At 39.6% G+C, this 24,220-nt stretch overlaps 1 protein-coding gene across 1 annotated transcript; it reads left to right on the top strand.

Moving 5' to 3' along the window:
- The first annotated feature begins 552 nt into the window (after window positions 1–552).
- LOC104580413 (ADP-ribosyl cyclase/cyclic ADP-ribose hydrolase 1) lies at window positions 553–22,954 on the top strand. Its single transcript, XM_088539984.1, has 8 exons — window positions 553–782; window positions 15,300–15,429; window positions 16,112–16,247; window positions 17,025–17,107; window positions 18,737–18,813; window positions 19,527–19,619; window positions 20,156–20,242; window positions 22,272–22,954. The coding sequence occupies exons 1-8, from the start codon at window positions 553–555 to the stop codon at window positions 22,351–22,353; spliced, it is 918 nt and encodes a 305-aa protein (XP_088396110.1). The 3' UTR covers window positions 22,354–22,954.
- The last annotated feature ends 1,266 nt before the right edge of the window (window positions 22,955–24,220 follow it).

Raw genomic sequence — 24,220 nt, 5'->3', positions numbered from 1 at the left:
ATGACCTGAGTTGCATTTTATGGCTACTGCAAAGTTAGTAATTGCCTTTGGTAAAAACTGTCTTATTAATTGTAATTAAAAAACAAATAAATAAAAAAGCAAGGTGTGTGCATTTTAATTCAGCTTTTATACACACATAGTCGGAGAACATCTCTGCAATGGCATTTGAATAAATGCTGCAGGAGTTCTCTTTTTATGAATTGTTTTGCAAAATGCACTTTGGTGAGGTTACAGCGATGACTTTACAAAGCTCACCTTGGAGAGACTGTGGCAGGACTAGAAGCAGAGGAAGATCAGCAGCCGCGCTGGGATCTGCCCGTCGCCAGCCCCGCACCGTGGCTCCCATAAGGGCAGAGCTGCGGCTGGGAGCTGGCAGGGCTGTCCCGGGGCAGGCGCGGGGCCAGCCCGGCCTCCCGGCCCGACCAGGGCAGAGCCACAACAAGGGGGAGGTGACAGTGACAGGAGGCCACTTCTGTGCCGTCCGTCCGCCCGGGACAGGACGGGACGGGGAGAGCAGCTGCTGCGGCTCTTCATCCCGCTCGGGCTCCGGCGATGCCCCCGCGGCAAACGAAGTGGCCGCGCACTGTCCTCCTCGCCGGCATCGCGGTGCTGCTCGTCTCCCTCGTCGTGGCTGCCGTCCTGGCCTCTGTCCTCACTCGGGGAAAGCAGCAGATTGGTCCCCACATGCTGAAGTGGAAGGACAGAGGGACCACCAGGAACCTCCAAGAAGTCATGCTGGGAAGGTGCTACAGCTACGTCAGGGCTCGGCAGCCTGCACTGGGGTGAGTAACCGCCTCTGCCCCTGCGTCTGAACTAGGTGCTCTAGTACAAGCAACGGAAAGAGGCAGCCGCCATCCTTACCGAGCCACCTCCTCCAGGTACGCTGTGGCACAGCGAAATCGGGGGGGAAAGGTTGCAATTACATGAGCAAAACGCACCTGCAGAGCTTCCTTTGGGGAGCAGCCTGCAGGATGAGCGGGGACAGCGAGGTGCTAGGGCAGGAGTCACCCAAAAACACAAACTGTGACTTTGCGTGAGGCGGCTAAAATAGAAACTGGATTTCCACAGGCTTGAATGTGCCACAGTAACTAAATCCGGGTTGTAAAAAGCTCTGTAGCATGTAACGCTGTATTCACATAACCCAAATGTTTCACAGGAAAGAGGAAAAGGAGAAGGTTCAGCACAGACTTCCAGGGTGGATAAGCATGTCAGAAAAGCGTTGGGGAATGTGTTGGGATTATGCAGAGCAGATGTTTCAGCCCACGGGCAAGACCCCTTGTGTGAGTTCCCAGCAATCAGGGCCTGCTGCCGCAGCGGAGAGCAGACGTGTCGCAGTGGCGGCACCCGGGCTCATGTCCCCATGCAGCCCCTGGCGCGAGGAGGGTCGCGATGCGCAGAGGTGATGCCTTGGGTGCGGGTCTGCAGCAGCGTGTCCGTGCTGAGGATGAGCGTGCAGGGCTCCAGCCTGGGGAACCGCTAGGCAGGGAGCAAGGAGGCCCAGGGGTTCCCCAGCACCTCGGGCCGGAGCCAGCGTAGGCCTCCCACCTCCCAGCCCATCCTCAAAACCTTTCTCTGAAAACCTGGAAACTTCCTGCTGGAGAGTAAGGGAAAAGAGCAGTGTTTTCACCTCTGCTTCCAGTGCAAGAAATTCTGTATGAAAAAGGCGACTTGCAGTATTTGAAGGAAAATGGACACACAAAACACAGTGGCCTGAGCCTACAGAGATTTAAGCAGATGTTCTACATTAAACACGTGAGTGCTTCCAGTTAAGAAGGTTGCTTTTATGGATAAAACTAAAATCCTCCTGAAGCTTTGCAAAACAATGTACATATTCCTAAAAGGGTATGTACATTTATTAAATAAGAATCCATTCAATATCTAAAATAATTTTGGAAACGTAGTAGTTCATTAGTTCTGCTTGTTCATTTCGTTCAAATCGGGGTGCTAGAGATGTAAAAAATGACTTTCGTGCAAACTTGTTTCTAGCCAACTTCACAAATGGTTTCACTCACAGCACAGTCTGAAGATGAATCACAAATATGGCTGGGAATTATTTGTTTAAAAAAACTTTCAAGAATAGCTTTTAAAAGGCCACAAATCCATGGTCATAAGTTTTCTAAAATGGTTGTATTTACAAAGCAGTACATTTTATGCAATTCTGAATCCAGCAACATTTAATAGCTTCAGAATTACTGTTATCTCTTTCTTTCCTTTAGATTAAATGATTTCTGTGTAGGTGGACTATTAAAAAAACAGTGTAAACTGTATCTGAGAGAGACAGCATTGAAAAAGGAAAAATGTTCATTTATGTACACCTGAAATGTTCAGGAGGTTGCTGAACAGAAAAGGTAAAACATAGGCACTGCCTTTTTTAGGAATCTAATCTTAGACTTATTCCCTGTCCTACTGAGAGCACCGTAGTGTGTGGTGCAACGAACCGCTTTTATCACTGCCAGTTTCTGATGATAAAGCCAGGGCCTTTGGGACACATCATAGATCCCTCCATCTTTCATCCTATGCTCTTTTGTCATTAATGCAGGCCTTATATCTCCCATTGCATGATCTTTTTAGTGTATTTAATCCAACAAAAGGATTAGGAAAATGGAACTGAAGAAACTCTTGTTTGTAAGCAGATCACACTGCGTTATACTCAGTTGGGCCTTTTGTTGTCCTGACTCCTACTAGGAGAACTTCAAAGCTTTGGTTATAATTCTACTTTCTTCATACATTCATTTATAGTATACATATATGTATGTGTATAGAGATAGATAGATGTACATATACATATGCTTGTGCCCTTTTAATCTTACATCAACACATGCATTTGCTTAAAAAGCTCTGATTTTAGTAAACTCATGCACATTTTCTCTCATTTTGAATTACCCTCATATCTGTAAAGGCCTTTAAAAATTTGCTATGAAATCTTGAATATGACTTAGCTTAGAGCAATAGACCTCTAGCCACCTTGATCACTTTCCTTCCTTCTCCTTTTACCCGCACACAGTTTGCCCTTCTACAGTCCGACTAACCCGGATCTGCCAGCCTTCACCACACACACCCACAGACTGTATTTTTTTTCCCTCTTTTGACTCCCCTTTTGTTATACTTCAGGTCTAAATCACGTATTTCTGTCTATCGTGACTTTCATGTTTTCCTGGCTAAGCTGCCTCTTCCTACTTTCATAATGTAGGAAATAATAACCAGAGTGAAAGTATTCTTTGGTTCCACACCTCTGCATTTGCTGCAGATGCTGAAAGCTTTGACATGAAGCCTCAGCTGAAGCTTTCTCATCATCCTACAACTTTGAATCAGAGATTAATGTGTGTTTGAAGTGATCTTGGGCAGTCCTTTGGTCCAGCTCTGCCCTCCCAGTCAATACACATCTCACTGCTTTTACTTCTGTTAGCAACTAGAACATTACATTACAGTAACTCTTTGCACTGATATGCCCAATTTCCATCATTTCCTTAACTTGTGCACCTCCCTTTCCTGTGTGTTTTCATGTTTAACAGCAGCACCATACACTTGTTAGTGTATAATTTGATATCTGTAATGCTTTAAATATGGCCCTGCTGCAAGCAAGCATTGTTCCACCTGATCTCTATTTGCATTTTAATAAAACTACCTATAAGAATCTCACTGAATCAAAAAAACTCCCCGCAAAAAAAGAACTGTGTGCCCTCCCCACCTTTTTCATTGGGTACATCTTGCAATGTAACAAGACAAGGCACAGAATGAGCACAAACTACCAAGATTTTGTTGCATTCAAGAATATGCATATTATTATTTTTAATAAAAGAAATCCAAGCTCCATCTTTGATAATATTTTCAGGTTTCTGATATCAGCAATATCATATTCATATGAATATATTCATACTCAGCAATATTCATTACAGTACTAATAATTGTGATTATTACTACATTTTGGACTGCCATATTTCAAAATTAGAACAGCTGACTGGTTTTGAAGCAAAAGGTGGGTTGCTGACCTATAGCAATAGGAATTTCTAACATATCCAGACCTGGTTTACCAGGGGCCAGGAGTCTGCAGCCCCACTAAGCACTGCTTTTTCAACAGCACACTGTGAGCCACGTGACAGTGCTGTGGTCATGCTGATGTTCACCTTTATCATCATGCCCACAGTAAGTCCAGAAGATGCTGGACACGCACTGGAGCTCTGGACACAGCATGCAATGAGCACACTCTGTTCATACTCCATCTTTTCTGATTCGAAATGTGGGTCAGAACCCAAAAAGGCCACTGGAAGGACTGTTGCAGCCAGCAGTGGAGTTTTGTAAAGACCTCTTGGGTAATCTGATTTTATCCTGTCATGTCATGTTTGTTCTCCAAAATCATCCAGAATTTCAGCTGCTTACTAAAGAATAATTCACTACTGCTATGTATATAGGACTTCCTTCTAATCATTTTAACTGGTTGTGTGCAACAACCCTTACTGTTATTTCTGCTTCTGTTTAGATTGCTCTCATCCATCAGGTCCTCCTGAATAGGGAGGTTTACATGGTGCTTAAGAATAATTTTCACACATACCTCAATCATTCTGCCCGTGTAGAACTCGCTCTGTGCCAAAATTTAGGAGAAACATGCGGTGAATGCCAAATACCTCTAATACCTTTTGAATTTGCAATATTAGCCCCATTTCTAGGAAAAAAAATGCTGCAGGTATAGCAGCAAGCTTTTGAGGTATTTTCCCTACCAGCACACAGACCTACACATCTAGATAATCACATTTTAAATTAATATTATTTCTTTTCAGCTTCCTTAGAAAATGTTTACTGCTGCCAGAAGAAAGAGAAAAAGCAAGGATGCATTGCAACCCAGAAGTGTTTTGAATATTAACAAAAGAATAAAAATATTGAATTCGAATAGTAACAAAAGGTACAAGTTCTGCTTTCACTAGTCTTAAAAAATTCCCATATCCATCAATAGTAGCCATTAAAATTTGCTGTACTTCTGTCTATAAAAAGGCACTAATACTTGAAGGGTCTGACATTCTCTTTGCCAGTAATACAGACCCCCTCTTGTGGCTAACTGAACACTTAACACTATTTCAGCTTTCATGCAATACAAGTATAAATGTGCATTAATTCAATCCTGGTATAGTCGGAATCGTTTTAGAACACCTTACTCAAACATTTAATACTTGAATGTTAGGAAATATTATCTATATGGAGGTCCTAGACATTGAGCTCTGAAACACAAACTCCACTTCTTTGTTAGTCTAAAATGAACTCACCTTACATTTGCATTTCAAGATATTTTTCATTTCCTGATGAAGGTTACTCCTACCTTCTCAGACCTGCTCATTGATCCACTCAAAATAAGCCACAGTTGCTTATAGGGTTATAGAGCCCACTATTTAAAAATGGCTGAAGTTAAGATAGACTGTTTTCTGCATTGCATCTGCTATTATATTCACAGTATAATTTATTCTAGAAATAATTTGATTTTTGGTGTGTGCTTACTTCTGCATTCTGCCTTCATGCTGTGCTAACATTTTAAATTAAATCTTCTTGCATTCGTTCCCTGCTTACTAACACTTTCACACCACACATTCAGTATTTCAAAAAAAATAGTTCTACAGTTAGTCCAATGGCATATTATTTAAACTGATTTAGTTTTATTTTATATGATCATGGCATCATACTCCGATATTTGATTAAGAAGAACATAAGCCCTATGTAAAAGAAATTTTGGCTGAATCATGGCTCTATCATATGACTCTATCAAGAAGTTTTTAGACTTTCAAGAGGTCTGTCATATAACTGGAACAAATGCAGAAACTTTGTGGCTCATTTGCTCTGACAATGATGTTGACTTCTCTTGCTACTTTTGGTTTGTCTTTTATTATTGAGAGGGGGGCTATCATCATAATAACACATAGCTCATTAAAATGGGAAAAATAGAACATTTGTTACAATGTTTCAATGTATATTCTTACTATTTCCTTCCCCATTTCAGATACCAGTGTGCTGAGTTAAATACTTACTATGTGTTAGCCTTCATTATTTGAAACATTCATAGTTCTGTTTTTCATTTCCATTCCCACAGCTGCTTACATTTGCCCTTGGACGTTTAGAGCAAGGTCTTTCATGTCTTTTACAGCTGGTTTTCCCTAACCTGTGCATGACAGATTTCGATCCTTCTTGTAATTTCTTAATGACTAAGATACAATGATTATAAATGTTAACAACTATCTGAGTCTCACTCAGAAGGACAATTCAACTGAAACATGCTCTAGTGAGCTTTATTGAGGAATTGCAAAACATCATTTAGTAGTTGCTAGCGCTTTAGGCTTGAGAGCAAGGGTTACTGGTTCTAGAGATGGTTCTTAGATGACTTCCTGTGCTGATTCAGGCAAGTTTCCATAATTATTTTGTGCTATAAGATAGGGCTCTGTTTAAGTTTTGATGTCGCCTCTTTCTATCTAGAGATATTTATAAAGTCAAATTAGAAAGAAATAATTTCTTTTCTAGCAAGAAACAAGCTGATATAGTAATGAGTATACAACATTCATTGGAACTTGAGATAATCAATAGCCAAAACATTTACGTGTGCTCCCCTGGAGTACAAAATCCCAGACAGTAACCCCACTAATAACAGTAACCTCAGGTTTGTGTGTTACGGGAACTTCGGGAGGAGATGTCCTTTGTGCTTTGTCCTATCTCCATGGCCAGCATCAATGTGCTTTTGAAGTACAGCAAAGCAATGCTGTTGGGACTGGATTCTACTGGGGGCCTAGCTCTCATTTCAGCAGGCCTGTTTCCTTCCCTGCACATTGTTTAGATCTACTTATAGACATACATAAATAACTATTACATGGCTCTATGTTTCTAATGTTCTCAGAGAGGTTTTTAATACTGGTAAGATCTTTATAGCTCATTGTGCAAGATTCTATAGGATTTAAAAGCATTTTTTGGTATTTGGGATAGCTTGTATGTATGGCATGATTCAGGATTACTCTGTCATACCATAAATACAAAAGTCGCCTTGCATAAGTAGAGAAAATCTCCTTGGTTTTCATTACATATGCAAGAGAGAAGATCACTCTAGATATACTAGCCCTTTACAAATTAATCAGAAGTATTTGTTGATGAAGTACTTTTGGACTGTAATTTTATGCAGGTACTTAGTCAAGTACAGTTGCTTCCCCTTCAGTCTCTTAGTTACCCTTTCTTTGCCTTCTTTCTTCTTTGTTGATATCACTTTGGCTATATCAAGTGATTACTCTCTAAATCCTAGCAACACAGAAGGATTGAAATCGGATGAATTTGGGTGAGCCAATCTAACAGTTCCTTGTTGCTGAAAGGGGGAAACCTGTATCTCCCACTTCTCCCTGCCCTTGTGCCAGGGGCCACGTCAAAATGTAGTCCAGGTGGGACTGCAGTCCTTGTAAAGACTGCATCCAGTGCACAGAACATAGTTTTAAATGTCTTCTGCTTAAGCAGGGTTTTTGTTTGTCTGTTTTTCACCTAGAAAAACTTAAACCTAGCCAGCAAATAATTTGCTGATAAAGGTGAGCATTTCACTGGTTTAGAGCTGCCAGCTCTTGGCTCAGCACTGCCAGGAAGGTTGACATCACAGAGTGTTATCCTGGAGCATTAATTCCCAAATCACATAAAATACACAAGGGCTGTACACTAAGGCCATGCAGCTGCCCTTGCAATCATCTCCCTGTCTCCTTCTCGTCTACTTTTTGTTTTAGAGCTCAGGATGCCTCCCCGCTGCTGTGGGGAACTCAGCTGTGCTACCTGCGGGCAGCTTTTCCAGAAGTCATCTTTCTCTGAGGCAGTTTTGGGTGTCTGTCTCTACCCCAGCGCCTTCTTTACTGGCCTTGGACCTATTTAATTAATAGAGAGCAATATTTATAAAATCAAGTTGCCAAAAAAATCAACTGTGTCATTCTCATAATGAACAAAATAAATAGGTAGTTTATCTTAAATATCAAGATGATAGACACTTTGTATGTAATTAAACTAAGTGGGTAGTGAAATGCTGGTGCTTATTGAAGACTGACAGCTCAGTTTTATGATTTTTTTAATTAATTCTTTTCCTCAATAATTTTTCCCTTCTCTATTCCTCTCATGTTAAAATGAACACCCAGTAATCTCCTCAGATCTTCAACTATGTCAGTATGTGTGGCTGACCTCTCCTCACTCATACTTGTCTGATTTCTAGCACAGAGATATGCGATAGGAGATTTTAGATACTAAAATAATAGCAATGAATCTAATCTGTTGTACTCATTTACTCATTTCCTGAGTCCTTGATCTGAAGATAAGGCAGACTGTCACATCACATAAAACACACACATCTAAAGCTGCTTTCAGCTGCCCCTTCTGATGAATCCTTCTCCCACTTGATGGCAGTGTTCACCTTGCATTTAATTCCCTTCAAATGCTTCTTAAATTGACTGCAGGAACTCTTAACTCTGCAAATACTCCAAAACACTTCTCAAAACTAGCAGTGAGAAATAGCAAGTCTTGAAGTGGGGAAGAGGCAGCAAGAGGAATACCAAAAATACATACGGGAAGAAAGATAGCAAAAAGATTCAGGGTTATAGCAGGCTGTCTTTCAATATAGGCATAAAGATAAGGTTCATTGCTTCATTTCTGACAATGCTACAAAGACATAGCTACTCAGAAGCCCCAGAAGAGGCAGATAAGCTGATACAAAGCACAGATGAGTCTATTAAATACAAAAATATTGCTACGACATTCAGATCCTTTGATATGCAATCTCCTTCTAAAGCACACAATCTCCAGTCTTTTACAAATGATGATAATGTCTCAGACTCCTTAGCAGACTGTGGATTTTTTATGTATTTGAGGACTGTAATTTTTTTTAATGTATTTGTATTTTTTATGTACTCATAATTTGCATTATTTATTTGAGAAGGTGAATTTTTTAATGTATTTTGCTCTCATATATTTATAAAATTCAATGACTGTTTAAAGAGCTAGATTTCTAAGCACGTAGATGCTATCTGTATAACTATTTGCGGTCCTTCAGCTCTGGGATTGCTCACAGCTTTAAGTTCAGAGCCTCACCAGAGACACTGTGATTAAATAATCTCAGATTGGCTTGAAGCTATTTCCATGACTTAGAAAGAAACATCAGGATGTTGGAAATTCACTGCTGAACATGGAGGATAGCATGTCTCACCAGAGAAGTTTCTCCTGTCTGTTGGAGAAGTTTGAACCCTATGATCAGATTGAACCCAAAACTCCAGAAGAAGGCCAGAAAGACACGTTTACTGGTAAATTTAAAAGACATACTTTAAGCACGTCTCTCTTTTTCAGTAAAAAACTAGAGACAACATACACCAAGGAAGCTCTGCCCTTCCTAAGATGTTCTTAGCACAGGACTGATGCCAGGTCAGTGGTGAACTGAAAACAACACTGTTCAGGTAGTGACTGAAACACCCAGGGATGAAATCCATGCTTGATATTATACCAGTTAAATCAATTTCGAGTGCGGATGAAGTTGTCTTGTCATGTCCAGTTAAAGAAAAAATAAAATAAAATCACAAGTTAAAAAAAACTCGCTGTATCAATAGTGCTTTCCCATCTATCTTTATGTTAAATCATTCCTTTAAGTGAAAGGATACTTCTCAAGGTTAGCCAGACCAACGTACTGATATGCAAGAGATAATGATGCAGAAGCTGTCCATTTTTCTAACACACACATTAAAGTTTGGCTCTAGAATAGCTGCTAATGGAAAATTTTTTGGCCTCAGTTTGATAGGTTAATATGATATTCATTAAAAAAGGTAAATGGAAAGAAATACTCAAATTCATGGGAAAATAAAATTTCTACCCAAATGTAAGGACAAATCCAGGATATGCCCTGCAGTATATGTAACATTTGCATTTAATAAGGAAGCATTGTTTTACTGGTTATATCAATTTGTATTCCAGCCATTATTTGATGCTTCAATCAGTGCAGTATATACAGGATTTCTTTCCAAAAGGGCATAAGGGCTGTTCCTGAAATCCTCTCTTTCAGTGGAGAAAGAGTTAGAGATTCAATCCTTAATCTTACAGCAGGTTTGCACAGCATTCCTTTTAAGAGCATTTGTTATTATTTCATGTTTCCCAAATTTTATTCACTGAAAATGATACTTGAATAAATGAAACATAAAACTTGTGTATATTTATTTTATGCCTCAGTAAATTTGCCTTAAATGTTTCAGATTCTGTATCAGAATAAAAAGGCCTTAAGTATTTCATCATAAGCAAAGGTAGCTTTAAAGAATGAATTCTATTATGCAAATATAAATATAGATATCTCATCTCCTTGATGAAGAATTGCCATATGAACCAAAACATACAAACAAACAAAAAAAAAAAACAGAGGAAGATTATATGTGAGTCCCAGAGCAGGCTAGTTCACAAGTATGTTCACCATGGACTCTTGTGTCTGAATTAAACTGATTGATAGACTAGTAATCTCCCTCTCCCCCATCTTTCCTTTTCTCCTATAAATAAAACAACAACAAAAAAAAATGAATCAGTTCTGTATCTCAGAACTTCCCAATAAGGATTTCACTAATATGAAAGATTTCAGATTCAATGGATTGGGATGTTTTTTTCTAATAATAGCTACATGAAGCTTGCTTTCTAATGCTCCACCTAAAAAGGTAAATTAAGTAGCTACCAACTAGCTCCTCTCAGTGCAAGAAGCCTTAAAAGATATCCCAAATTCGGGCATGTCAAGTCTGAAAACATTGTCACTCATCTGTCACCCACCACCTTGTCTGGATGAGTCCATTAAAAACTATGAGCTCTCCCTGCAAACTGTGTTTGAGAGCTACCAGAAGCTCAGAGTGGGAGGACAGGATCTTTGGGCAGGTGTTGGCCTCCAGCAGCTTGGGCTGTAACCATAAGAATACAGTTTTTCTTGGTCATTTTTGGCAAGGACGATGTGCTTGTTTCAACCTGGAAGTATTCTTGCTAGAAGTTTTAGCACAGCAAACACCAACAAAACTCTAGCACTGTTTTCAGGAACCCCTGAGCTGCAGCATGTCTCTGCCCTTAACTTCACTGAATGTCAGCTAAATATTGTACACCAGGTAAACACTTTCTTTCTATGCTAGATGCAGACGTAACTTTTCAATGTCAACCTCAACAGTGAGGATAAAAAGACTTCATGTTTTCCTGGAGTTGGTATTAACAAATCCTAAGGATTTCTCACTCCTTACTTTTAGTTTTTTCGACTAAAATACAGTTCTGTGCAATTGGTAAGCTCTTGAGTTGTCAGGCAGACCCTGCATTTCGTATCAGAGAAAGAGCCTTCCAACAGCAAATCAATTAACTATTGTTAATAGGTGAGGATAATGAAAAAATAGATGTTGTTTTACTTTTGCATATATTTTTACCTTAAATTTCTGTATTTTATTTTCTAAAATAATGCTGGAGTGCATTCATTTCTGCAAAAGTCCTCCGTGATGCCTTAGCTTTCATCTGTGTATCCTACAGAATACATAGAAAATATCCTACAAATAACCAGCTGTAGAACTCCTTCCACATTCAAAAGCTAAGCTCTATCACTTTAGGATATTAAAAATACATTTTTCTCAACTCTGCCAAAATTGTGGATAAACACTGTTCTCTCTCTCTCAGATATATCAATGCACATCACCCAGTGCTGAGCTTGGTGTTTTAAAATGCCAGTACACTGATGCTTTGAGTTCAGGACTCAGCAAGGTGTCTTAGCAGGATCCTGAATCATATTAATGGTTTTTGCTTCATGTTTCTCATAGTCATGACTACAGTACAGTAGCAGAAATGCTTTGTACTGTGTTTATTATCTACCTCTTTGTACTGGGAATAAACCTCAGGTTTTCTTATGTTTTCCTGTAAAATATTTTGTTTTCTAAGAACAAGCCTACAGAACTTTACAGCATGAAAGGATAAATGACTAGGTAGCCAACTGTCAACTGTGGCTGTTAACACTGCCATATATAGGGGATTTCAGGAGTAACTTAAAAAGACCCCTGCCAGGAGGACATATTACTTGCCAAATTAGAAATTGTGAACCATAAAAATGCCTTTGAGCTGTACCAGTGCTTACAGCGAACCCCTACAAACTCTCTTTTATGGTGCAGTTGGATGTGCAATGACAAGGGGACAGATGCCTCTTCTGAAATGTCCTCCTCAATCAGTATGAGCCATCTCCTTTGGCTGATTTAATGTGACCATGTTGTAATCCTGTGTCACAGTGAGAGGAATTTGCAACTGGCCAAACGCTAAAAGAAGTACCGAAGTTTGCAACGAAGGACAAGCTCTTCCGGAAGAAAATGTGATATGTCCAGCTTAAATTCTGCTCTGACTTGTCCTCTGAGGAACGTACTTATGGCGTATATAAAGGTCCAAGAGATATTTACTGGTGTCTTTGCTTAGTAAAACATGTGCCCACTCCCTGACATGACAAAGCAGACATTGCAGAGTAAAGCAATGACTGTGCAATTACTAGAAATACTTGCAGTTTTATAGTAACTAAAACTGAAAGCGCTTTTGGATTCCTGGATAAAAGACAATAGCCCAGTGAAAAATTATAATTGTCACTATCATTTACTTACCTGGAAGTAAATTTAGTGCATACAAACAAGAGGTGCGATCCGTACCGTGACTGGGGTCTTCCCTGTAACAGACCTGTGTGATACAAAATGAAATTTGGCATGTTATCCAAGGTGGCCAGAGAACCTCCCCTTGTTTTGCCCCTTCACCTGTCTGCATTTCAGACAGACTGTAAGGCGGCAATACCCAAATTTGTTTTAAATCAGTAAATTCATGCCATAGGATATCTGCAGCCCAGCTTGAGCTCAGCAGCATAATGAATTTTGCTGCTGCAGGAATGAGAGCAGGACGCATCTGCCATAAACCCTTCAGAGAGTTGGGAGGATCGGGAAAGCTGGAGGACAAACCTGCTGCGGGAGGACCCAAGTGCCACCTCCCGCCTTCCCCTGCCCCTTCCTCAGCAGGAGCAGCCACTAAGCAGCTTTCATGGGCTCTGGCATAGGCAAGTTGATGAGTTGTGAGAGCTTTGTTACCATCAGTTAGAACTTCATAAAAGAAGACCAAAGAGAGAAGTTGCAGCTAACCATGACAGCAAAAAAAGAAGCCAGCTGTACCGTAAAGAGCTGTTGCTAAGACCTTAGGGCAGAGGAGCTGTAGCCAACCATGAAATGAGAATTGTTGTAGTGTGGTGGAAAGGAGAAGTATGCCATAAAATAGAATTTACTGTTGTAATCAGAAGTAGCCAAAAAAAAAAAAAAAGGGGGGGGGCTAATTAGTCTGAACCAAATAACCAATATCACACACAATCACATGCTAAGTTATAACTGTAACTGCCTAAATAAAGACAAGAAGGGAGGTCAGGGCACCTTGGAGGGGATTGCCTGGTCCTTTCTGGTATAAGACTGGCCCAAGCCCCACGTAGGGTGTCTAACAGAGGCCTTCCCTCTGTTACGCAGTGCTCTCAGGTGCTGTAGCTCCTCTCTGGGCACAGCCAAGGAGACTCTGACCTTCCCTTTGTGTGATGATTCTTTTCCATAAGGAACGGAAAGAAGACAGTTCACACCCAGACACATCCCAACACAGTCAGGAAATGGCCGGGGGTTAAGTAGCAGCTCCAGGCAATATAGATTAGACAAAAACTATATATTGTGAGGAACTGAATTTTCTGTTTTCCATTTGCCCCTCTGATGGATACTAAATAGAAATCTTAATCAACTTAAGTAATGGGAATTAGATGATACAGCAATTGTGAAGATTAAGAGCATTGTAGAATGCTTTGAAATCCTAAAGGAATTGCTGCTTTTTTCTTAATGCTTTTAGGATTATTTTTAAGACTATTCAAATTCCCCATCCTACATGTTACCTGGGTACCAAGTGGCAAAATAAAAAAAGCCTGCAGCTGTGTATCTGCCACATAGTAATTGATCGGTGTTATTTTTATAATGCTCTAAGGGTACTAGTTTCTTCACAAAAGGTAAAATTAATTCTTCAAGGAGCTTTTAGTGGAAACACATGGGAGATGATTGCAAATAGTGAAGAAAAAAGGATGAAGTCAAAAGATGGTCAGAATAGCTCTACTCAGGTAAGTAGACAGGACAATGTAATCGACATTTTAAAATTTACATAAAATGGGGAAAAGAGAAATGTGGAACTGCAAGTAGTAGCATCTCTGTTACACTGTCACTGAGAGGTAATGAGACAGGCGCGTGTTCAAAATGGACCTGATATCACAGGATCCAGGGAAGTGCACCTATGGGAGACAGCCTTGAAAACACAGGCAATAATTATGAATTATCTTAACATAACATTTTGTTCCATACTTCAGCTACAAGAAGCGATTGGCCTGAGCAGTCCCAGGCTTTTTTTGGAAAGGGAGTATGTCACTATCTCTGTGCAAGCACAGCAGTATGAGCTCTTGCCAGCGGAGTGCAACAAATATCATTTTGGTAGTACAAAAGGAGCCCTCTGTTCTGTCAGCAGAGTGTTTTATTTCCAGGGCTGATGACTATGCTGATGAAGCAAGATCTTAAGAGAAAATGGAGATGGAGGTGATACAGTTCAGTTGAGCATGCACCACTTTCCCCAGTGTAATTGAGTGGGATTCTTCTGACTCACACCAGTAAGTGCAAAAGGTTTAGGAGCTGCAAAGCAGTGGATGATCAGACTGAAGATGAAGCACCTGATTACAATCTCAGAAATACCTGTGCAAATCAGCAGCAGCTCTAGCAAAGTCAATAGCTGGAACTAGTGCGTAACTAAAAATACCCGGGCATCTGTGCTAGTTAAAATTATGGATAATATTTCTGTAGGGTTGTATGCTCTCTGGAGGGACTCATTGGCATATTTTTAGATCACTATATTTGTGCAGACAGTATCCTTCAGCCATATTTGTAAAATGTACAAGCTATATTCTGCCACATTTGCTTCTCATGATTTAGTATGAATAATCAATAAATGTGATATTCTAGTTACATCATGTCAGCAAAGCTCTTTTAAGGGACATAAACATAAAGTCCACTCAGATATTACAGTGATCAGCAATGTAAAATGCAAGAGAGAGAGAGATGTTCTAGAACTGCTCATTCCTCAGCTTATACTCAGTTTGCTGAAGGTAGTCAGCTTTTTTAAAGCATGAACTATTTTAGTGCCTCAGCAAAGTCAAAACTTTCTAAAAATTTGATACATAGAGTTTGAACATGAAAAAGGAGATCCTTTCACAGTCATAAATACTAACTAACTATGTTTTAATGTTTTGGCAGAGATAAAGATTGCCTAAAAATATGGGAATCATTAAAGCAGGCGTTCATTTACAAGAATCCCTGTAATATTACAACAGAAGATTATCAGCCTTTAATGGAGTTAGCAAGTCATCCCATACCCTGTAACAAGGTAATGGCCCTAACACGGTGGTGGGCTGTATAAGTAGGATTGTTGTGGGACAACACGTCTGCACTTTGACTAGAATGAAGGATCATTTCCATAATAACTGTGAGTATCTCTAAGGTGACAAGGCAGGTATTTTGCCCCTGGGCTTGCGGCAATCATCCTGCTGTTATCACCTTTGGAACTGAGCAAACCTGTTCCTTATCTATTACCCAGAAACATCCTTGCTCAAGGCTGTGCTTTGAAGGGCAGCACTGGGATCATCCTGCTGAAGTTACGGAGACGTCCCTGCTCCCTAAGCACACGGCCTCGTGAAAGGAGTACCCGAGCGTGCAGCTACAAGGGCACTGCTTCTGAAAAGCTGCTCTTCCATGCACAGTTCAAAAGCACCCAATAAATTAGGAGCACATAGTCTGTGAGAGCTGAGCAGAACTTTTCTTTCCAAATGCTTTGCAGATTGAACAGGTCAATTTCCACAAAAAATAACTATCCAAAGGGTTTGGGAAAAGGGAGCTGGATTGGGCTGCAGGAATAGAAACTGAGCCGGTCATTTGACCTTGCAGCATCTCAATATAAATAAATAAACAAACAAACAATTGACTCCATTATCATGATTTTTTTAAAAGAAAATTTCCTGACCAGTTCTAGTATCAGTATCACTTATTCTACCTTGTATTTTATTTCACAGTCACTGTTTTGGAGCAAGACGAATGATCTCGTTCATCGTTATACAAAGTCCAATCACAATTTCCTTACCTTGGAAGATACCTTGTTGGGTTATATGGCTGATAGGGTTTCATGGTGTGGAGACCCCTCTGCCCCAGGTAATAGAATCTGTTTTTTACATTACAAATATCAACATCAGTATTCCAGATTATTCTTTTCCTTGTGTATATCTAGACCTAAACACAGTCTCTCTTAAAATATTCTGTTCCTGTAATTTATTTTAAAACCTTCCATGTTACGGAAAACTAAAAAAACCACTTATTTCTCAGGTTGATTTAAAAAGCAGAACTTTTTGACTGCTAGTAAAGACCAAATTGGTCCTTCAGTGAATAGTCACATCTAGCCTGCTTTATCTAGATTACTCAGTATCTTCCAGTGATTTGTCCGATGGGACAAACTGAAATAAAGGACCCCACTCAGGAACATCCCAAGTTTGGGCCTCTCCAAGTGCCTGGAACAGCATGTAGGTGCCTTGGGATAATTGCTACCCATGTGACTTCTGGATTGGTGCTCAAAGATCAGTAATTTCTAAACTGGAGCTGTTGAAAATGTTGGGCAAAGTTTAGTTTTTCAACATGATCAGACATTTGTCCAACCTGTTTTTCACATTCAAACTATGTTTCCCATACACAGTTTACTGGAGATGATTTGCATATAGGTCCTGCAATTATCTTCCTGCAACATGTATGAGTTAACAGGAAGACCTTCAAGCACATGCAGAATAACTTCTCTCTTATAGCTCCTTCCTCATGTGGCCTTCTTGCTTTGATAGGGTGCATATTTTTTGCCATTTTTAAATAGCTCTCAAAGTCACATTAACATGTTAACAATATTCCTTCTAAACTTAATTATTCTATTAATTTATTTCTTTTCAGGAATCAACTACGAATCTTGCCCAAAACGGACTGAATGTGAAAGCAACCCTATTTCTGTGTTCTGGAAAATGGCATCCAAGATGGTAAGTTCCAAGGGAGTAAGAACTACTCCGAAAATGCTGAAGGACCATTAAAGTCATGAGCTGACATGATGGGGGAGCATTTCATCCACAATGTGGAAATCTGGAGGAAAATATATATATATATGCCAGTACCTAGAATACACTTGACAGACTGCTTATAATAATAATACTTACAATAATAATAATAATAATAAGTCTAATCACAGAACTGAAATATATATATAATGTTTATACATATATATTGACATGTTAATGTCAAGAGCAGCTTACAAATGCCATAGAAATTTGCCAAGAGGATGAGAATCTCCCTGCATTTTGCCAAAACAAACCCCAGCAGGATGCCCGCCCAGCATGCTGATCCTGCAGGATTCTTCCTTACACACCCTTCTGCACACACGTCAGCCCCAAGCACATGAATGAGATCCTGGTGCTCAGGGTTAAGCATTTAACCCGGCTTTGTGGAATCAGCACTCCGCAGAACGCTCTTTTGACATATATCTGCCAGAAGAACTACCCTCTTGTGTCTGTTTAATTTTACACATCTCAGGAGATTTCACCTTTGATATGGCCATTAATGGAGAACTCTCCAGATGGAAAAAATAAGCACCTACGTGTTCTTCAGCTATCATCAAAAAAAAAAAAACCACACATACAAACAAAACTATGAATTAACTAACGTATATAAAAGTTTCCAAGCTCAAAGGTGTTTCTAGTAGTTTCAGTGTTCTCATTAATCCCATCCGTTCCAGAATCTGGGTGGGATAAACACTGTGCAGACTTAGGCTTGCTTTCCAGTCCAAATATATTTAAGATCTAGTAAAACTCATTAAAAAGTTACATATAATTAAATCCTCCTATAACTTCATAACTCCCAAGAGCTGTGTTTGAGCCACACTGTTAATATATAAGAGCACTTGGAGGATTTAATAAGTGCAGTTATCTGTGTTCAGCAGTTTAAAAATTCTTTCTTTTACCAAAGGATTATATATCAAGAGTGCTCTGGGTACTCTATGTTGTAACCTTAGTAGTCTTAAAATATTTAGGCATGAGTCTTAAAGTATAAACGAACAATGATTATACGATCCAATAATTTAAAAATCAAATCAAACAAACCTTGGTGATGAGTTTTACTAAAATCACTGTTGAGAAAATCACAAGCCACAAAAGAACCCAGCCGTGACTCAGGGAGTAACAAGTATGCGATGATTCACACCTCAGACCTGTGGCATCTCTGTTCTGGCTTGTTCTCACAGTGTGAGTTAAAGTAGCCTGAGGACTATTCCAAGCTATTGAGGGAGCTAACAGCCCTGTAGCCAGCGGAGCTCTAGAAAGTTGCATCTTCCCATAAATACTGAAGATAACCATGACAGCAGATTTGCTATACCAGTACCATGCAATCTTAGACTGCCAATCTCTAGCTAGTTAATGCAAGTTTATGACAATTTTGCCACAATCTTAGAAGCTTTTATTTTCACTAGCATCTTCAGGCAAAAATATCAGCCAGATCCTCTATTTGCAGAAATCAACTCTGACAACATCAAAGAAGTTTCAGTCATTTCCACTGGCCAAGAACCTGATGTGACACTGCTTGCAAAGTTAAAGTGCAATGATGTCCCTTGTTCTGTTCAGTTTGCAGAAGCAGCATGTGGTATGGTTCAAGTGATGCTCAATGGATCAATAGAAGCTGGAGCTTTCAGAAGCAGCAGGTATTTATTCAGCATGCCACCATGCCTGCTTTTCTGGGACTGCTTGTTTGGGGCCTGCATCCTGGTGAATGGGGCTCTGCCAGAGAGTCCCAGCACAGACTATCTTTTAATAAACTCATATATGCATCCAAACTTAGCTGTTCCAGAGCCGATTCATCTAGCAGCCTTCTATGCAGCAACTCCAATTTAAATTCTTCTGATGGTATATGGTATGATCTGCAATATGCTCTTACTGATAAAGTAACTCTGCTATTACAATTAGTCTAGGTCTGTATAGTATGTTATACCCACATGAATGGCATTTCTAACTACTCACTAAGATGCCTTCATTTTTGACTGTGCTTCTTTGAATTACCTGAGAGGGAATGCAGTCTTCAATAATGTTGAAAAATGAAGAATGCACTGGTCAGCAAAACGGCTGTGTTCATTTCCTTTGAAGCAAATCAAGCCGATAACCCATAAATCAAACAAGCAAAAGGACACTGAAGCTGAAAAAAAATGTCTTCTTGTTTCAGCCTTCAAAGCTCACATGGAAGTGAAATAAGAATGAGGAGAAAATTTTTTACCACAAGATCATTAAATATTCCAGAAAATCCAGGGGCAAGATAAGATGCTCTTTCACTGAAAATAACAAGCAGTCATACCTGAGGAAGATACTTTGTACATCTCACTTACTTAAATATGTTTTGCTTTTTCATGTTCAATTCTTACAGCATTTTTGGAAGCATTGAGATCTCTAACTTAAATCCAGATAAAGTCTCTGCAGTACAGATTTGGCTTATGCATGATATCGGCGGACCTCAAAGGTTAAGTATGCACCAAATGAGTCTCTATCCGTTTGTCAATCCTCTCAACTACAACTATGTGGCACCTTGAGCTATTTCAGGCAAATCCAGCATAAAGATAAATATCACAAGGATATGATAGCCTGTCACAAGGATATGCTAGGATATGATACGGTTGATGAAAACCTTTAGCTGGATAGAAGAGAAATACCCAAATCAGGGCTCCCACCAATGGAAAAACATTTGAAGCAGCCCCTTACCCAGAGTGGCTGCAGTGGCTGCAGTCTATTTCCCATAGGTATCTTCCTGCACAAAGATTTTTTGCAAGATACACAACTAAGCATCATGCACAGTTTCCACCAGTAAAGGCCTGTAGTAGCCAAAGCTCACAAACTCAAATGGACTTTGCAGCACATCAAGAAACAAGGCTAGTACCCAATCTTTAAGAATCTTACCTGAAATAAAATATGAAGTTACATACTGTAGAGATTAACTGAATTTTCCTGTACATACATGGAACACAAGTAACAAAAGACTTTTTTTTTTTTTTTCTCCAGTGAATCCTGCTCTGGATATTCCATAAGGAGGTTAAAAGACACCTTGGAAGAGCGAAACTTGAAGTTCACCTGTGAAGAGAATCATAGGTAATTACCTGCCCTGGACTAGTGTCAACTTGCTAGCATAAAACTAACATTACATCTCCCTCCCACATACAATTGAGATATGGTTTTCTGGGGGTGCTATACTGTAGTTTTCTGGATCACAGCCAACTAGAGCAAATTCCCCTCTTGGTTCCATCACATCTGGTTGTGTGCCTCCTTCCAGCTCTTCTCAGGAGCTTACACTTGTGCTGCAGACCTCCTGTTGGGAGGGTCTGGGATTGCTTTCTTCTCTGCTCTCCCAAAGGTCAACTCCATTGAACATGCTCAGTTGGCTTCAAGGAAGCAACAATCCATCCTTCCTCAACAGGTTTTATCTGGCCAGGTTTTCTTCTCTGGCAATCCAAACTGAATAGGCAGCTTCTTCCCTGTTGCATGCAGGTAATGTGTCATGGCAAGGAGTGACCTTACTTCCTTCACTATTGCTTTAGCTTCCTACCTATTCATCTATCTGCTTTGTCAGAGAGACAGAGAAATGACAAGAGTTATTACAATTTATTGTAATTTACCATTGTCAGAAAATATGAAAAGGAGCCTGGGAAACAAAACAATCCAAGCTCTGTCTTAATTAAGATCTCAGTCTGCCTGAGACCTCTATTCCTTAGCATGGGTTCAGAGATCTTCATACAGAGGGAACAATGTTCTTTAGTGACATTAAAAAAGAGCAAAGGTTCAGTTTCAATCATAAAGCTCAATAATCATTTCTTATCTGTTAAGAGCAGTTTTTCAGGGTGAAGAATACATATCCCACCTGATAAAAACATCTCCAGACTAAACAAACAGTTCAATAAACTGATGGGTCTTATGACATTAGTTTTAAGTAAGGGAAAGTTGGTCTGCAAAGGAGACATTTGCCTTACAAAATCTTATCTGGTGGTAGGGCTTTAATCTTCTTGAAGACAGAGCAATATATTCCTGTTTAAGTATTGCTGAATCTGAGTAATGGCTACGCTGTGCATTGTGAAAGAATAATTCTGGTGTGGTGCATAAATGTGCCGAATCTTAGTGTTCATGTACTCACTTTCTCTCAGGGTAAATGCAGCAATGCTCCCAGGACATGCACCTGTAACAAAGAACAGACTAAGTTCAGACTAAGTTTGTCCTATTTCAGACTTTATTTTCAGAAGTTTTTCCTATGGCTTTCTAAGCTACTGAATAGGAAGGGATCAATCTGGAAGGGAAAATCCATAGTAATTTAGATTCCCCTATGGCTGAGGCCTAGGAGATGCCTGTAAAACATTATGAAGAATGTGTTCACAAACACGGTTGTCTTGATAGGTTCTTAAGGCAGAATAACTAACTGGTCTTTCTGTCGAAGTCCAATTGCTACATAAACAATGCTCCGTAGAACAACAGGGACAACTAATTATATTATTTTATGTACAGAGAAATAAGAAAACCAGTGACTTACTTGTAGAGTGAAACTCTTCAAGATAGACCTGACAAGTTTATTTCACTCCACCAAAATCAGTGCCAACACGAACAGAACTATACAGGTCCATACTGGCAGAGCATCTGGTTTTTCATTCCACATGGTAATGGCTGCAGATCATCAGCTCTTGCTTTTGTCAGTGTCAGCAGTGTCATCCATAAGTTACTCAAACGTTGACTCATTAGATGCAATTCCAGCAAAAAATCTAAGCCTGAATGACATTTTTTTGCAGTGATGCTGCACTGTAACAGTTACCAGCTGAACTTGCAGCATGGCAGTAACTCCATATCAATGCAAAATATCTTATTTCTCTTTCATAATTATTTTGGCCTCCACAGTGCAGGTGACTTGCTGTAAGTTCACATCTTTCTTTACTTTGGAGTCACTTGTTCTTCTGCCCAACTCCTATAAACACTAAAGCTTTTTTTTCCTGGAGCATGACCTAAAAATAGTTATCTTTAGAAAGGACAGCCACTTGATGTGCACAGGTGTAACATGTACTTTGACTTTTGCATTTAGTAACTGTGGTGTTATTATTGAACATGCAAAGTGATTACTATTTGTTTTTCTGTCTTATCACAGACCAGTTCAGCTCCTGCAGTGTGTAAATAATCCTGACCATGCGGACTGCAGACTTTGCAGCAGCAAAACGGAAACACCATGAAACTATGAAGACATTCTTTATGTGTATGTGAAACTGAGAGAGAAGATATGCCTACATAGTTTAGAGTGATAAATAGCACCATGGTGTGCATGGAGTCAGTAACCAGAAATCCTTGCTGCTGATACTGGCAGCCAAGTAATAGATGATATTTTAGGTGTGATTACTATACACATGTACATAAACAAACAAACATATTATTTCAGAAAGGCCAGGAATTGGTATTTGAGGGCAGGTGTTTTGTTCTGGTTTGTTCTCTTTTGCACAGCTCAGATAGATTGTGCACAGAGAAAGGAATTAGACCAGGGATTCCCTGGGGCATTCATAGGGAGGAGACTTTCCAGGAAAGACAGAGCTTGCCAGGGTCAGCTTTCTGCTTCCTGCCCTAGCAAGGTTGGAAGAGAGCGACTGGAGCATGCTGCAGTCTTGCAGTTCCAAGTGGAATATCCCCTAGCAGGGAATATTATCCAGTGGTGCATTTTATAAGTTCACATGAGCTATTTCAATTTATATAGGTCGGGGGAGTGAATGAGGAAGACCTGAAGTTTCTCCCCTTCTATTCCTTACGTGAGTTGAGCAGATCTAAGCAAGGTTCTGGCCTTTTCTCCCAGGGACTTCAGCAGCTCTGAGACTCAAAGCAAACAGTGGAAAAGACAGAGCTTACCTTTTAATGAGCATCACAGAAAGTGGCCAGTGGGGAAACAGCAAAGACCAGAATCTGCTCAGAGCATCTGCAAGAACGCGTTAAGTGTGTGGCTGAGAAGAGAAAATAGCAAGACTGACTCAGACATTTCCATTAAAATTCTACACAGTATAGTTCTGGGAACACAACTGCAGTTCTGATGATTAAATTTTATTCTTAATATAGTAATAAGTGTTAGCTTTACAACATTCATATGTGGCCCATTAGGCCACAGCTGGATCAGAGAGAAATCTCAGAGGTTGCCAAAATAAGGAGTCTCTCTTGCCTTAAGTTTCTTAGGCAAAAAGTAATGCCTTGCAGTATGTAATTCACAAGCATGGACATGTGTTACAGTGAAACAGCAGGTTTCATTGTTTTTGGTTTTTATTTTGCAGTTCTCATACGCATGTTCAGGAACAGTGTTTATAAGAAAATAAAGATCTGAGGCCCGTTTCTGGCCTCAGCTTTGCCACTGACCCCAAGGGAAATTTTTTTTCTCTGAATATATATTCCTAGGTGTTGCAATGTTAGGGTAACCAGCAACTTGCCAATTCATTAAGTACACAGAGATTTTTGTGATCCAACAGGCAAAATGTTATAGTGTTAAGTATTTTAGTGACTACCCAGCATCTGAAGGGTCCTTATGGAACTGTGCAAGCTTGTATAATTTAGAGCATCTCTAGGTAAATCTTTGTTCTGTAGTATGTGGGCCTGCACTGACCATACCTTGACACACCCAAGGCCTTGCCCATAATGTTTACATTAAGTGAAATGCATTTTTATTTGCACTCTGTTATGTAACTACTTAGGTTTAAAATTCAGATACATACCAAAACTTTTAAGAAGATTATTTCTGCCTATAGGTCAAGAACTTGTCATAATACTCACTTTTGTACCTATTCTAACATAATATAAAATGTTGATGTAAAATTGAGATCTATAATAAAACTGGTGATAGCAAATGTTTACAACACAGTTTCACATTCTTTTTATTTCAGACTGCATATGAAACTAAGCAACTTACTTACTAAAAAGAAGGGAGATTTTCACACGAATTAAAGCAGTCAGAACTAAAAGGTATAATTTGACAAGCAATTCCACAGGAAAGCCTTACTTGAATTGTGAGAATAAGAACTAACTCAACAAACTTAGAAGCATTGAACTTCATCTCTTTTCTTTGTCCTTCTT

This window comes from Tinamus guttatus, unplaced genomic scaffold (assembly GCF_059628265.1).
Source record: "Tinamus guttatus ecotype Peru unplaced genomic scaffold, ASM5962826v1 Tinamus_guttatus_pri_ptg000052l, whole genome shotgun sequence".
NCBI classification, from domain to species: domain Eukaryota; kingdom Metazoa; phylum Chordata; class Aves; order Tinamiformes; family Tinamidae; genus Tinamus; species Tinamus guttatus.
The sequence above is the reverse complement of the archived record's forward strand: the minus strand, read 5'-3'. Positions and strand labels throughout refer to the sequence as shown.